Below are 16,461 nucleotides of genomic sequence, written 5' to 3'. Positions count from 1 at the left end.
GGACCCCACCAGGGACACGGTCGAATGCCTTCTCCAAGTCCACAAAACAGATGCAGACTGGTTGGGCAAACTCCCATGCACCCGATGGACTTTTTTGAATTGCCTTTTACATCAACCTGTAATTATGTCTATCCCACCAGGAAGTCTGACCAAAGTAGCGGTACAAACTCTAATGAGTTAGTAATGATTGGTTTGCCCTCGCTGAAGAGGGAAGTTACATAAACAATTCATTAAAGAAACATCCAAGTAAAGTTGGCAACACTATTCACAGTAAGCACTCTGAGTAACAGGAAAAGTGCCGACCGAGCTATTAATAATAATAACTGCACTATGACACTGAAATAATTATCTGTTGCATTCAAGCAAAACAAGAAAACAGACAGTGATTATGTTGGCCCCAGGGATTCTTTTAGGTGTCTCCTCCACTGATATTGTTCCTCTTTGTACACTATTTACTGTGTCTCTCACTTGATCTTGTTTTACCTGATCTAGACGTGTGAATTGCCAAATTATAACTCCGCAGGTTGGATTTTTTAAAACCTAAAAGCAGCACCCAGAGAAGATGCAGGAGTCTCGTACCACCTTGTTACTGTATGAATTTGTGCAGAAAAGACCCACATTCGAGCCACAGTCACAGTTAAAGTACACCCCAAGCTGCTATGAGATACATATACATTGCTTCCTTCAGCTTCCTCACTATCCACCTTTTTTGTGCATCTCTCCTGCTTTACTGGACACAGAATTTGCATCACGGCTCCACAGTGACAATCCTGTGAAAAAAGCTCCTACAGTTCATGTATTGTTTATGTTATTAAACCACATTTCACCTCCTGTATCAAGGTTCAACTCTCTTTTATACCCTGTTACAAAATTTCCCGGGTAGGGGAAATAACAACAAATTCTTTTGAAAATATTTTTTTATTATATTAGCGTCAAATTTTCAGGACAAGATCAAAAAGTTCTTTCATGACCAGTTTGATAGCACTTTGTTAAATGTAATAAAGAAATAAAAAAAATGCCAGTAGAATATAGGGTCACATGGTGCAACTTCTCAAAGACACTAAAAAACACAGTGACGGTAACATCCTCACAGACTGTCATAAGAGGTAGGTCACAGTTAAACATGCGACAGAGGAAGTGCATCATGTTCCAGCATTTTTAAGAAGAAGACAGTTAACTCTTGGACAAATTTCCTTATTGTTTCTTTCCGTATTCTGTAAATTAATCTTGCTGTGTTGAGTAGTCAGATGAGTCGATCACACCACCTTAATGTGAAGACTACCCTGGTCCTGGAGTTGCTGGGGCAACAAAAGCTGCATGACACCTACTGTAAAGCTTCGAGCAGAATTTCTCCAATCTGAAAGAAAAGTTATGTGAATGTTATATGATCATCTTAAATTATTATAAGGAAAGTGTTGTTATTTAAAATGCTAAAGAGGAAAGTTCAAAACAGAAAGGACTGAAAATAAAGAGAAAAATCACAAACCTGAACATGAGGAGGGGCACTGAGGACGTACGTGACAGCACTGGCAATGTCTTTCGCTTTCAGAGCCTGTTAGAGAAGTGCCAAATGTGTCATTTAATTTTATCTGAATGATCATGTCAACCCTCCACAAACTGTAGGATTAATAATTTTACCTTATATGAGGCATATATGCTAGCCACTTCATCAGGATTGTTGGCCCGTGATATAAATTCTGTCGCCACTAAACCGGGAGAAATGCTCTGAAAAGGAGATAATGATTAAAGAACTGTAGGATCTACTGTGCATGTGTCTCACAGCAGCTTATACTTGTTTTAACTGCACTTTTCCAGTTGGTTACAGTGTGTTTTAAAGCCTTACTGTGGCTCGGATATGACTCTTTTCAGCACGCAGCTCCTGTCTCAGGCCCTCAGTCAGAGCAGTTACACCATACTTGGTGCCGGTGTAGAAATGTACATCAGCAAAATCAAAGACTTGATGTCCACACAAGCTGCAACAGGAGTTTTATAAGCCATGAACGAACAAATTCATTTTAAACTATTACTAGTACTTTTTTCAGATTAACTAGCAATTAAAGTAATCATTGCCCTAGTAAAGTCCTTAAACAAAGATCTGTTATTTCCCTTCTTAAATCTTGTAATAATGATGTGATTACAAGATAATTCTGATCTACAAACATTTTCCACAATAGAAAAAATCAAATCAATAAATAATGATTACTGCATTTCATTTAGTGGCTCGAGGTTTAAGTGAATGAAGCACGGTCTGTTGCAGTAGGAAACGTGTTTTTGGCTGGCTGCCGGCGGAGCTCACGGGCGCGTCACTGCAACCCCCCCTGGCTTCTGCTCCGCGGCTGCTGAGTGAGCCCTCATCTGGGACTCTCCTCAGCTCTTTCTGGGACAGTGGCGCGGCTGCCCCTCTGTTGGTCTTCCTTGGTCTCTTGTGTTCTGGGGGCCTCTGGATGTCTGGAGTTTTGATCTCCTCCATACCTGCTTCATGCCCTGGAGGACGGGGCAGTGGCCCCCCCACACCCTCTAGCAGATCATTACATGAAGGAACCTTTTAAAAAAACAAGTGCGTCCATGCTCACAGGTGTACACACGGGTGATCACACCCACAAACTACACCCTTTTTGGCTCCTACCTCAAAGCACACTGTGTTCTGTTGATCTTATGTGCTGCACAATAATGTTTAATATTTAGTATTTACTGTCATATTCCCATATATCATTGTGATGTTGTTTATTCTATTACTCTTGTTCTCCTCTGCTTGTTTTCTTTTTTCTTTCTCAGCAGGTGATCCAGGTGATTGATATATGCATTTTTTTTCCTGCCCGTTCTGTTGGTTTTTGTCTTTTTGCCCTTCTCCCCCGTCCCTCTTCTCAGCTGTTCCTCTTTCCCTCTTTCTTTCTCCCCTTCTTTCCCCCAGTCAAGTCTGTCCCGTATTCAGTAAGTGAAAATAAAATAAACAATAAAATGTGAATCAAATGGACCATTATGGCAAGGCTGGGATGGTCAATTTGGTAAAGTAAATCCGTTGGGCATCTTTCTTTGCCTTTAGACAACAATTCTGATGGCAAAAGAGCCAAACGGGACAGGCAAAAAAAAAAAAAAAAAAAAAAGGAAACATGTTTTTGGTGTCACTGGACCAAAAGCCCATAAATGATCTTTATCCATATTGTAATTCTTATAGTAACAAGTGGTACTATATTCCGCACCTCCTCTAAGCTTGTTTTTGGGTTTCAGAAAATCTAGTCTATGTTAGGAGAATTTGGCTTCCTGCAGGTCTACATCAGTTCAGAGCAGGGGAGATTTATCAGACAAGAAACACAAAGAGGAACAACATCAGTAGAGAAAATACAGAAAGACATGCCCAGGCGAGACAGATTTAATCTGTCTTGCCTGGGCAAGACAGATTTAAACATTGTTGTGTGTTGCATTATTTGGCTTGAATTCAACAGATAATCATCTCTATGCATAAGAACCATGAGTACCGGTATTGTTAATAGTACCATCTTTGCTTTTCCTGTTAGCCAAATGTGTGCTTTGAAAAAGGTCTGTTGAGTCATGTTGCTACAGGATGGTCTTAATCAGACTAAATGATGATTAGAATCATATTATGACATTTATGTGACATTTAAATCGACAGATTTCAAAGTTCTGTCACTTTCTATTAGCAAGTAAAACTGCACCTGTTTATGTTTATGATGTGCCCATCGTCCACGTTTCTCTCTTTCATTGACTGATAAGCTTCACGTGTACAGATGCTCAGTGCAAGAACATTCACCTGTAAGAAACCAAGCAGAGAAATAAACAACAAAGAAAATCAAAATTCTCCAGGGGAGTTGTTTGCCTACTTTCATGGAACTTTTCAACTTTCTGAGTTTCGTCCTATTGCACTTATTTTAACAAACTATGTTGTTTTGCAGGATTTTAGGACAACAACTTTGTAATTCAGATGAGAGTCATGACTTTGGTTGTATCAGACTTTCTTTTTTTGTGATGGATTATACTCAGCAGAATGGGATTTAATGGATGACTTGTTTGGAAATGGTTATACTGGTTCATTTACATAAAAATGAACTTTCTTTCTCTCTGTCTAATATAAGCCTAATGCAGCTGAAAATTTTCTGCATGATAGTAAGTTTAGTTCTGTCCAAATTTCTGTTTTTGATATGGACTAAATTGAAAGTTTCATGTTTCATATTCTAAAAACTATGAACAAATCGACTCAAAACTGATCATTTAATTGCTCTTCTGGGAAACCACTCCTGTGAACGCTTCTTTCAAACAGAACTGCAGATAATTTTTTCTAAAATAACTCTGAGCTCTTACATCCATGATGTTCTTCCAGGCACTGGTTTTGCCACTTAGCAGTGGCTCTGGATGAGATAAGCCAGCGTTGTTGATGCACACATCCACGCCTTTGTGCTGCTCTTTGATCGCTGCAAACATGGCCAGAATCTCCTCCTCTTTGGTCAAGTCACACTTGAAAGGAACCAAAACACCAGGGTGACCGGCGCTCTGACAGTCTGCTGCCAGTTTCTGAAACCAAGAAGGGAATGATGACAGAGGTTTAGCTTCAAAATAACTCTGCCCTGTAATTACTGTAAATTTGTGGATTTCAGTTTTCATAACACAGCTGATCAGTAACTTTGTACAACACTGGAAGTCAGATTTTTGTCTCCAACTGCAAAAACATTCTTCTCACTGGGTCTCAACTCATGTCTGAACACATCCTGCCATCAGCTGTTTCATCAGATCTGCTGCACAGTAGCTTATCTTTCTATCTCAAAAGCAACAAGATTATTTTAGTAGGAGGAGGAGTTTTTATCTGACTGGAGCATTTTTACTTAACAAAACATTCTACTGAACCACTGCAGACTGTAAAAAATTCAGCCCCCAAACATGTTTGAATAGTTCTGTCTAGAGCAGGGGTGTCGAAGTCCAGACCTCGAGGGCCGGTGTCCTGCAGGTTTTAGATAATTCCCTGGGTCAACACACCTGAATCAAATGATTAGTTCATTACCAGGCTTCTGGAGAACTTCAAGACACGTTGAGGAGGTAATTTAGCCTTTAAATCAGATGTGTTGGATGAAGGGCACAACTAAAACCTGCAGGACACCGGCCCTCGAGGCTTGGACTTCAACACCTGTGGTCTAGACTCTAGAGTCATCAGCTCATATGTGTCCAGCCTTCTGTTTGTGTGTTGGACTAAATTAAAAATCTATTAACAGTGAACTTTTACACATAATCTGATTCATAGCATTACAATAGATTATTGTAAAGCTGGTTTTTCAGGTTTATTTAGTGTTAGTCAGATAAACTGTTCAACTTTTGCCCAGCCGCTCCCTCTGTTCTTTTTTGCTAGGTAACAGTGAACATATATATAAATATAAATATAGACTAAAAAATATAAAATGCAACAGCCGAGATCGAAATACACTAAGTGATAGATGCAGGCCTGGTCTATCAAAATGTTCTTTTCTTTTTTAATCAGGTTCGTACAGCTGTTGTTGGGCTAGAACATCTTAGTTGCAATGTAGAAATGAAGTTACCTTTTAGCTATTAGCTTGTTATTATCAAATTGCTTTAACCATGAGCCATTTATTTTTCCCTGAGTCTCTTCCTCTCTCTACCTTATTCGTTAACTACACCTTCCTCTGTTTCTTCCTCACTCTCTTGTTGGGACTGCTGCTCCTCTTGCGCTCTCCATGGCTAATGCTGTGCCTCTATTCTGAGCGCACATAAATAATTTTTGCAAATGTTGCATTTTAAGGAGACAATTATTTTGAACAAAGAAAATTCATTTCAGTGTTTGCTATTATACATATACACACACAATAACTGCCATTCTCGCTCAGTTGTTGGCATTTGCTCTTGCTCAGATCTCTGCTCTGTGTGCTCTCAGTATGTCGCTTCTGCTGTCAACATCTCTGCTCCCTGCACACTCAACTTTTTCTGTACATGGTTATAAATATGCCAAAAACCCAACTAATTACAGACTTGAATTCAAAATGAGTGGCTGTTTTGGTCTCCAATCAGCTCGCTAGCCACTGCATTCAGGAAACACAAATGTAGCTAAATCCAGTGAAGTGGTTTGGTTTAAACTAGATTAAAACCAACATAAAAAATATATATTTTACAATCAAATAATTAAAAATACTAACCGAAAATGTTCTTAACTACACTATTATTTTGTGTCTATGTGGATAATAGCAAACACTGAAATACATGAATTCTGTACATGAATTTTGTACATGAAAATAATTCTCTACTCAAAATGCGACATTTGTTCTTGCAAAAATTATTTACGTGCGTTTAGAATAGAGACACAGAAATAAAGCCATGAGCTACAGCAGGCTCTTGTGAATGCCAGGGCTTTATATCAGCTGTTTCTGGTACTACTGCACTGCTAACATGTTGGTTAATTTGACACACTTTGCTGTATCTATTTCTTGTTTCTTTTTCTCTCTTAGTTTTTTTCCCTCTTTTCTTTCTTCGTTTGTATCCCGCTTTATTAACACTAACTCTGTTCTAGGGTGCGTAGGCGCACACGGAAAGTAGGAGGGGCCAGAGGCGTTAAGAGATCTGATTGAAAATTAAAATTGAACTAATGCAAACAAGAAGAAAAAAATCAGCCCCCCACAGGGAAAATACCCGGTATACCAGATTACCAGTCCGGTATTGTGCCAAAAAGTGATTACCTGCCAAAAACTGATTTCCAATGTTTCTGTGTGTTTTTTACGTGTAATATCGTATCGTATGTTGCTAAATAGACTTTGGTGAATAGGTATTACAAAGGGGTTATATATAAAATTTAAAAAATTACCTGTTTCTCAAGTATCTTTGTAACTGGTTATAATGTAACCAGTTACAATCAGCTCCCTTTTGTCACTTAAAATATGTTTACAGAACTATTTTTGCTTTTGTTGCAATTTCAGCTGTCCTCTTGGCCAGATTACTCTTAAAAGAGACATTTTTAAAGTCAACAGAATTTTTTTTAAGTGCATAAATAAAGGATACATAAAAGTCACTGCCAAAAACTAACTGCGGCTACCTTGTTACAGGAATGTTGTTTGTTGCTCAAGATGACTTGATATCATTGATGAGGGATACATTTGAAATATGTTTCACATATTATAGACCAATAAGTTATTTATAGCAGTTTAAATACAAGCAATCAGTTTTTGCCAAATACCGCAGTTTTTGGCAGACAACCACTTTTTGGCACCGGCCCTGGATATAGCTCAAGATACTCTAGTTTTCACTTCAGAACAAACCTGGATTTTTGCGACGTCCCTGGCGCAGCCCACTACTTTCATACCGAGCCGGACCAACTCTACAGCTATAGCCGCCCCAATCCCGACCGAGGCTCCGGTCACCAGAGCCACTCTGCCACGCCAGCGCTCCATCACAGCGGTAACCTGCTACAAGCACGAAAGAAGCACAAATACGAAGAGAGAGAGCGACGGATCTTTCACTGTCCCGTGTGAGCATTTATATATAGAGAGAGAAACATCTGAGTCATGTCAGTCCGCCTTTTTCTCTCAAACAGCTACAGTTCTCCGCCCTGCAGGGAGGCTTTCAGCCAGTCCTGTTGTCAGGTTTATGAAAACAGTTTGAGATAACTTTTACTCTGTGACACGTTACATCATCATTGTTAGAATGACAAACACGTGATGACCAAGTAAAACGCTAATTCTAAATGATGTAAACCGTGCGACGTGAACCTTACACCTTTTTTACTGCCTGTTACTACTGTCAAAGCAATCTATGTTTATGGCTCCGAGCGTGCAGCGACAGTCCCCCAAGGCCTAGTTTATTGTTGAAGCTTAAAGACAACCTGTAAAATATTGTGGGTAATTTAAAATTTTTTTCTGATTTCCATATTTGTTGTGACCTTGACCTTAACCTAACCGTAACCCAATTTTCACCAAAATTAAAGCTGGAACAGCTCGTGGTGTTATTGATATCTACCATCACACAAAAAATGTAATATGAGATTTTTCTGTTGTTAATTCAGTTTAGTTTGACTTAGTTATTTATTAGTTTCATTGTTAGTTTCTTTTTAGTTGTTACTGTATGGAGGGGTGCAGTTCATTTCCAAGCATTGTTTTGTCTGCATTCGGGTCCTCTATTCTCCACTCCACACAGTCTGCATCTGCTGACTGCGACAACAGGAAATATTAGGTCCCCTCAGATTTGTTAAACCTAAAGTCATGAGCCTTTTTTGAAAATGTCAGAAAGAGTTGTGTTAGGATGACAGGAGTAAAAGTAAAAAGTTGCCAGTACAAATAAAAAAAGTCAACTTAAGTGCTTTAAAGAAATATTGGTTCTTTGTCCATTTACTCTACTGCAGATCAAGCAGCAAAACTGCTAAAACTTTGACCTCTTACCTGCATTTCAATCCTGGTTTTTCCACGTAGCAGTGATTGTGTTGCAGCACAAGTGCACACCTTTGTGCTGCTTTTAGGTTGCTGTGAACTTGGATGTCCTTCTTTGATCAGGTCACACTTGTAATGCATGACAATGACATTGTGGGTAGCACTTTGACATTCTGCTGTGAGTTTCTGAAACCAGAAAGAAAAAAGATTATAGACTTCAAGATCCACTTTGTGTTTTTAGCACTGTATGTGTATGAATCTGCAAATCCACTTAGCTGATTGTGAAGGTCTGGGGTGGGAACTTTTCCTAGATTTGACTGATTTATGTGAAGAAATTGCTGTTTCAGTACATGGGAGAAATTGCGCAAAGGTGAACTGTGTGTGCTGAACAAACACAAAGTTTTGTGCACCATTTATTAACAATGAACTCTTGCCAAAAGTCAGATTTCCAGTATGAATAGAGGGTGTGCTTTATAAAGGTTGATTAACATTTAGATAAATTGCCTGTCCAAACCTCTCTGTTTTATATAACCATGACAAAGCTAAAAAAAAAAACAAAGAAAAGAAAAATCATGATATTTAATCACAAATAACACTTAAATAACTTTTGGCAAAAGTTCATTGTATTTTAGTATTTTATGTATTGTGGGGATAGGTTAATTGATTAATCCAAATTGTCACTAGGTGTGAATGTGCGAGTGAATGTGAGTGTGAATGGTTGTCTGTCCCTATGTGTTGGCCCTGCGACAGACTGGCGACCTGTCCAGGGTGTACCCCGCCTTTCGCCCTATGACAGCTGGGATAGGCTCCAGCGCCCCCCGCGACCCTGAAAAGGATAAGCGGAAGCGAATGGATGGATGGATGTATGGAAAACATGTTCTGACCTCAGGGGCTAACAGTAGAGGTCAAGGTCAAATGCTTAGCCCACCTAACTGCTAACTAAAAACTGAAAACTAACTGCTGCTCTGTCTCTCTATACAGCACTGACTCAACAGAAATCTGCTGTGTCACCCCGATGCCTCAGGAACCCCTCCCTCTCTGATCCCCCCAGGAACCATACCCCTCCCTCTCTGTTTTTAATTCTCCTCCCTCCACAGACCCCCTCCCTCTAAGGGAGAAAACATACATTTTCCCCCCACCGGTTGCATTTTGTCACACATATGGAATCCAATACACACTTCCGGAGTACCCTCCCCCTCACCGGATGCAATTCATCGCGCTTATGGATCATACACTTCCGGAGTACTTCCGGTGGGGTCAAAAGGTCAAGGCTAGGGCCATCAATCAAATTGGAGACATAAGCAGGGTACCTAATCTCTCTGTCATGCTTGTGACCTCTAGTGGTCAAAACAGAAAGGGGTGAAAGCTTATCCTCCCTCTACATCGAAACATTACTTCAGACATATAAGTCCATTTTAGTACAAAGGAAAATAGAAAAGTACAAACAACACAAAAAACAGGATCATCAGTGGAAAAAAAACATGTCAGCAATTGTTCCAATGTTTCCAAAAACAAGAAGATTATTTTTTTCAGAGTAGGCTCAGTTAGAGTCATCGTGACCACAATTAGGAAGAATACTAGTCAAAAAAAGACTTTGCTGCATAATCCATCTGGTGGGGTCCAGTGTTGTTATAGTTTGAAGTTGGAATATGCTAAGACATGAAACAAGGTGTGAAAAAAGTATTTTAGTTAACCGAAATCTGAAGCTACTTTTCACTGTTCCCTCGTCACAAAGAGTCACCACAGTTTTTGTTTTTACACACGGTGGGTTAACCAGAGGAGGAGCCAGACATTTGAAACACCCGGGGCTTAGCCCTAAAGGGTAGTATGCATGTGGGATTTTTTTTTTTTTTTTGAGGGGGGGGGGGGGGGGGGGTGTAGAAATGACTGAAAGATTAATAGGCTCTGTTTTGAGTTTTGTTCAAAAAAGAATGACTTCATATAGGGAAATATATATATCACACATGCAGGACACCTTAAACTAGTTTTTTAATTGAGCAGCAAGACAGAACGAAGTCGGGGCTGTATCAAGACACAGGGACTAAACCCCAATTCAACCAGACCCAGAACTGATCCAGAATTAAAACAGGACTACAACAGTTCAAAAGCAGGATTACTGAGGACTTAACCAAGACATAACCACAATCAGAACTAGATGATAGTAGCACTAAAAATCATCATAGACCTGCACTACACTTATTTATTTAATTCTACCAAAGTACAATATTTAGATTGAGAAAAGTTTATATAATTATTTAGCCTTGTTGTGCAAACAAGCCTGCAGAACTTAATAAATATAGAATTTGAAAAATAGCAAACCTAAAAAGAAACACTAGGTACGAGATACATGAGGACCTGTGATACAGTGATACTTTTAGTAAGCAACCATTTGACTAACATGTGTGTCTCACCTGCTCTTGTTCATCTCTGTTCTGTCCTTATTCTCCATCTCCCTCTCTGTTCCTCTCTCTCCCTCTTTGTGCTGACAATCATCAAATATACAGTTGAAACCAGATATTTACAAACTCTTCAGATCAAAACACAAACACTTTTTTAATTGTAACAACAAATCAGACTAAATGTTTATTTTTTTAGATTGCTAAATATAAAAACATATTTGTTATCTTTAAGAGTAAAGAGAGAAACTGTCTGTGTTTTTTAATTGCAAATGGCACCAAATTGTATTCAAACTGAGCCACACTTATGGAGCTCCACGATTCTTTTCCTGGTGTTTTGGTTGACATCTCTTGATTTTCCCATGTCAAAGAAACAGGCTCTGTGTTTTGCCTTATATGCATCCACAGGTGTGCCACCACTTTACTCACATGGACTCTACTAACCTATCAGAAGCTTCTTCAGCTCAGAATGGAATCGTCTGGAGTTTTCTTATTAATTAACAATAAACTTAGTGTATATGTACTCCTAAATTTGATCAAAGTGATAAAAATAGACAGATCCCTCTCTCTTTATTCTGACATTTAACTAATTCAAAAGATATTTCAATATTTATCTAAAACAAAAGTTTACTCTAAATTGATGTTGTACAGTAAAAATGTTTTATGTTTTCTCCCTAAAGTGTATGTAAATATCTGGTTACAAATGTGAATATCCTGCTGTGTACTGAAATCCCTCTTGTTTTGCATAGAAATATACTGAACAACATACAAAGCATAATATATAAAATAACATTTACCTGAGTTTTTTCTTTGAAAGAACCCTCTAATGTCCATTCTTATATTTCAGTACATAACTGAAACCGATTTAGTCGGGGAGGGTAAGAACTGAAAATATGAAATAAACACAGGTAAGCCAAGACTCTCTAAAAAATAGCATTTGTTCGGCTTTTCATTTCGCCATTTGTTGATTCACTTGAAGAGCAAGTAAAATAATATTGGTCAAGTGATCAGTTTCATATCAATCTTTCGTGATGCACCGTCATATTTACATTATTTGTACTGTACGAATGATTTGCTTTGGTACCTGCTCAAACTTAAGCTCTCCTTAGTATGGCTGGCTCCGTCTCTCCAACAGCGCACTCACGGGCAGCAGCTCCCCCCGCCCCCTCGCTCAGTCGCTTAGTGCCTGAGCTTGGATCATACCAATATCAGGGGGGGATTCACGCACAGTCGTAAATTCCCACAGTGTGCACTATGTGCTTCGAATATTGTGTGTACTTTTTGTTTTATACAGTTGTCAGCCAGGCATCTAACTATGAAAAAATTACACTCCAAAATACCCCGGGCTTCTGACAAAACAACCCGGGCTTAAGCCCCGTAAGCCACCCCCCCGCTCCGCCCCTGGGGTTAACTTTGTTAACTAATATTCTCAGACTCTACTTTCCCATGAATTAGTGAGGTATTATATAATAACTTTACATTTTATTACTATTGTTGGAGGAATGAAACATATGTTTGAGATATTTTTACACCTACAACTGTATGTTTTCCACCATACACTGCTCTTTAAATCATATTTCCTTCAGTGAAATAAGAACACTCACAAATTTCCCCCACAAAAACATTTTATTTTATAAATCAGTGAAAACTTTAAGGACAAACATCATAAACAAAACTGTTTCATGACCATATCACAACTCATCATTTTCATAAGTGTAGTAAGGAAGTAGGTTAATTCAGGGGGATCATGTAGGTCAACCCTAAGCTTGCTCCGTGCCTTGCATCTGAACATCTCCAATCTGAAAGAAAGATGTTTTTTATATATTATTACAAGCAAAGTGCTGATGTTTAAACAGCAAATCAGGAAAACCAATAATTCACAATAAAAAAGAATTAAAATAAGAGGAAATCACCTGAACGTGAGCAGGCGCACTGAGCACGTATGTAACAGCATTGGCAACATCTATTGCTTCCAGAGGCTGTCAGAGAAGTGGAACATGATTAACAGCTTTAAAAATATTTTTATTTTGGGCCTTTTCTTCTTTATTTTTATAGATCAGTAGAGTAGACAGAAACGCAGGGAATGAATCACATGCAGAAAGTGGCCAGGCCAGATCACACCTGAGCCCCTATAGTGGCCTTTTGGCATATGGGTCGCCTGCTTGACCCAGTGAGCTAGACTGGCATCCAAATGAAATACATTTTATCTGAGTTATCGTATTAGCAGTGCATGAAGAGTAGGAATAATAATTTTACCTTATATGCAGAATATGCACCAGATGCTTTATCAGGACTGTTGCTGTAGAGCCGGAAAGCAAATTCTGTCTCCACTAAACCAGGAGATATACACTGCAAAAAAGAGCTGATATTGAGGGATCTTCACAAACTACTACATGTGTGTATCTGAAAACTGTAATATTGGTGTTTCAGACACTTTTAGATTGGCTGCAGCCTTACTGTGGCTCGGATATGGCTGTTTTCTGCACGCAGCTCCTGCCTCAGGCCCTCCGTCAGGGCGGTTACAGCATACTTTGTGGCGGTGTAGAAATGCAGAACAGCTTTGGGAACTACACGATGTCCGCACATGCTGCAACAGATTTATGAGGCATTAACCAGGCGAGCATTAAGCAACATTTATTTTGTGTTATTTTTTAAGTAATTTCTCACTGATGTAAGACACTCTGCTGCCCACAAAACTGTATATAGGGTTGCAGCAGTTATTTTATCCTGATGTTTTGCAGCTTCTCTTTGACTTTGTTAATTTGTTAAATGGACCCACAACCATTCATGGCTGACTCGTCCTATCAGAAGGTTCTTCCTGTGAAAAGGAAGTTTTTCTTTCCTACTGTCGCCAAAGTATTTACTCACAGGAGGTTGTCTGATTGCCAGGGTTTTTGTGTATTATTGTAGAATCTTTACCTTATAGTATTAAGCGCCTTGAATTGACTGTTGTCGTGATTTGGTGCTATATAAATATAATTAAAATGAATTGAAATATTCAGTTACTAGACTGATGGATGCCAGTGGGCCCCTTAAGCTAAGGCCCAGTCACTAGGCACTCTCCTTCTGTAAAATGAGACTTTGTGGTAAAATACAGATAATGGTAATAACAATATTACAAGTTTGTGAAAAATTGCACACCTGTTTATGTTTATGATGTGGCCATTGTCAACATTTCTCTCTTTCATTGACTGATAAGCTTCACGTGTGCAGATACTCAGAGCAAGAACGTTCACCTGTAAGAAACCAAGAAAATAAATAAAATGTAAAGAAAATATCTGGAATCAACAAATGTGAATTACTTTTTACAATGCAATGATCTGCAATGCGAAAAGTTCTTCCAGATCAAAACAAGTATTTTATTTCTACAATAACTCAGAGCTCTTACATCCATCATGTTCTTCCAGCCGCTGGTTTTGCCATTTAGCAGCAGGTCTGGATGAGCCAAGCCAGCGTTGTTGATGCACACGTCCACACCTTTGTGCTGCTTTTTGATCGCTGCAAACATGGCCAGAATCTCCTCCTCTTTGCTCAAGTCACACTTGAAAGGAACCAAAACACCAGGGTGGCCGGCGCTCTGACACTCTGCTGCCAGTTTCTGAAACCAGAATAGAAAAAGATGACAGACTTCAGAATCCCATTTGTGTTTTTAAAGTGTACGAATCTACTATTCAAACATGTAGATTAAGTTACTGTAAATACATTGATTTGAGTTTTCAGTTTGCATATCAAAGCTCAGTGACCCACAAGCAGTAGTTTGCCTGTGTTTGGATGTTCTGCCCGTTTTTGAGTTTTGCTTATTTCACTGACCTAATAATCATTTTGTAACAGCAGGCACATGATGATGTGATGATGCCTGCAAAAGCCTTTTCTCTGGTTTTGTCTTGAGGTGTGATTCAAACAATTCATGCATTTCATCAAGGAAATAAAAAAAACTTCAGAAAGTCAAGTTCTTCATTTACTATATGCTAAATAGATGGTTGTAGCTAATCTTTGAAAACATCATTTTCTATCAAAGCTAAAACAAAAAACAAAAAACAAAAAAAACCCTCAGTGAGTACCAAATCGAAAATGCTGACTTGTGTGTTAGGATGGTCTGCCAGCTTAGAGCTAGGCAATTCAAGAAAAAGAGGACAAAAAGGCGAATTTCATTGTTGTGTTTAACATTTTGATTTAGGAAAACTACAATTCAGATGAAAGTCACGTGTCCAACTTCCTACTTTCTGTGCCATATTAAACTTAACGTTCCGTGCAGTGGCTGTTAACAAAACACTTGTGCGGTTAAATAATAATGTAATATATTAGTGTGCTGTAACTACATGCTTTCGTCAGTTTATAATAGTTTAATGCTTCCTGCTCGCCCAGCCTGTCTTTTGTAAGTCTGAAAGCTATATTTATTTATTTATTTATTTATTTATTTATTTATTTATTTGCATTACGGCAACTTTAACATCAAAATTTACTCCGTGCTAGCTAGTTTACATTAAATTACTCTCTGCGGGATCTGAGTTTCCACTTCAGAACAAACCTGGATTTTTCCTATGTCCCTGGCGCAGCCCATTACTTTCATACCGAGCCGGACCAGTTCCACGGCTATAGTCGCCCCAATCCCGACCGAGGCTCCGGTCACCAGAGCCACTCTGCCCCGCCAGCGCTCCATCACAGCCCGGTAATCTGCTACACGGACGGAAGCACCTCAAGTATGATGCCAGGGACGCTAAGTCTGAAGAAAACGGACTCCGGAGCTCCAACTGTCTTGTGATCGTGAACACGCGATGCTTTTAAACACATCATATGCTTGTGTGCTGCGTTCAAGTCATCAGCAAACTGTTGGAAAACAGTTGAATCGGTTCTTTTGTTTATTCAAGTAAAAACTATACTATGATAGGTTTACTTGCATTCATGAAAATAAAACCTAATTCTATCGCATTTTATGGAGACATATACATATACATATATATACATACATACATATATATATATATATATATATATATATATATATATATATATATATATATATATATATATATATATATATATATATATGTCTGAACTCTCTGCACACACAGAATGAGTTAGACCTGTTTATTCTTTAAAGTTATGATTCATACACAAGGAATAGATGGGCAAGGACTTAAATATTAAATTGAATGATTTTGTACGGTGTAGAAGCAAATTCATATTTCATTTGATTTACAGAGATGTGTTTATGATGTTTACAGATGTAATTATGTACACATTTCCATTTATATTTAATATTTACATGTTTTGGTATTTACACGATTACATGCTTATAATGTTTACATATTCACTTTCAAAACAGAGTCTTGAATCTAGCTAGTTGGTTTTCCCATATTTATCCATGATGATGATCAGGTTGGACCCCTCCCCCTCGCCGGCATTCAGCAGGCAATGGCGGCAACTCCAAGTTTAGCTTCTATTTTCAAACTCCATATCCAATCAGACCCACCTCGATTTCCACAGTGTCCGCTCTTGGGCTCTTCTGTCCAGTTCCAAGCTCTGCAGAGCCCCAACTCGTGGCCTCTCATATCTGGAGCCCCCTCCTTTCAGTACTCAGCACATCTCTCCAAATATCTTGGCTCCCCTGGTTCTGTACAGGCCTCCTTAATTAACAAACTCCACACCATAACTGCTAATTGACCCAGGGCAACCCATACCAACAGGACTCAAGT

At 38.8% G+C, this 16,461-nt stretch overlaps 2 protein-coding genes across 2 annotated transcripts; both read right to left on the bottom strand.

Moving 5' to 3' along the window:
• Positions 1–935: 935 nt before the first annotated feature.
• Positions 936–8,548, bottom strand: LOC113036313 (dehydrogenase/reductase SDR family member 11-like). Its single transcript, XM_026192571.1, has 8 exons — positions 8,382–8,548; positions 7,266–7,412; positions 4,318–4,527; positions 3,675–3,769; positions 1,844–1,973; positions 1,639–1,725; positions 1,487–1,552; positions 936–1,357 (listed from the first exon to the last, which is right to left on the bottom strand). Exons 1-8 carry the CDS (start codon positions 8,508–8,510, stop codon positions 1,325–1,327), a joined length of 897 nt encoding a protein of 298 aa, XP_026048356.1. The 5' UTR covers positions 8,511–8,548; the 3' UTR covers positions 936–1,324.
• Positions 8,549–12,381: 3,833 nt separating this feature from the next.
• Positions 12,382–15,546, bottom strand: LOC113035702 (dehydrogenase/reductase SDR family member 11-like). Its single transcript, XM_026191337.1, has 7 exons — positions 15,294–15,546; positions 14,154–14,363; positions 13,907–14,001; positions 13,223–13,352; positions 13,022–13,114; positions 12,679–12,744; positions 12,382–12,564 (listed from the first exon to the last, which is right to left on the bottom strand). The coding sequence occupies exons 1-7, from the start codon at positions 15,423–15,425 to the stop codon at positions 12,526–12,528; spliced, it is 765 nt and encodes a 254-aa protein (XP_026047122.1). The 5' UTR covers positions 15,426–15,546; the 3' UTR covers positions 12,382–12,525.
• Positions 15,547–16,461: the final 915 nt, after the last annotated feature.

The sequence above is a fragment of the Astatotilapia calliptera genome, chromosome 14 (assembly GCF_900246225.1).
Source record: "Astatotilapia calliptera chromosome 14, fAstCal1.2, whole genome shotgun sequence".
NCBI classification, from domain to species: Eukaryota; Metazoa; Chordata; class Actinopteri; order Cichliformes; family Cichlidae; genus Astatotilapia; species Astatotilapia calliptera.
This window is presented reverse-complemented; position numbering and strand designations above follow the sequence as displayed.

Bases quoted from the DNA above. Each gene is read 5' to 3' on its own strand.
- LOC113036313 (XM_026192571.1), bottom strand. From the start codon at position 8,510: ATGCATTACAAGTGTGACCTGATCAAAGAAGGACATCCAAGTTCACAG. The intron at 7,413-8,381 runs GTAAGAGGTCAA...TCGTGCTTGTAG, and splicing joins AAACCAGGATTGAAATGCAG to CAGGTTACCGCTGTGATGGA. The intron at 1,726-1,843 runs GTAAGGCTTTAA...TCTCCTTTTCAG, and splicing joins AGAGTCATATCCGAGCCACA to AGCATTTCTCCCGGTTTAGT.
- LOC113035702 (XM_026191337.1), bottom strand. From the start codon at position 15,425: ATGGAGCGCTGGCGGGGCAGAGTGGCTCTGGTGACCGGAGCCTCGGTC. The intron at 13,353-13,906 runs GTGTGCAATTTT...AATCTGTTGCAG, and splicing joins CACATCATAAACATAAACAG to CATGTGCGGACATCGTGTAG. The intron at 12,565-12,678 runs GTGATTTCCTCT...TCTTTCTTTCAG, and splicing joins GTGCGCCTGCTCACGTTCAG to ATTGGAGATGTTCAGATGCA.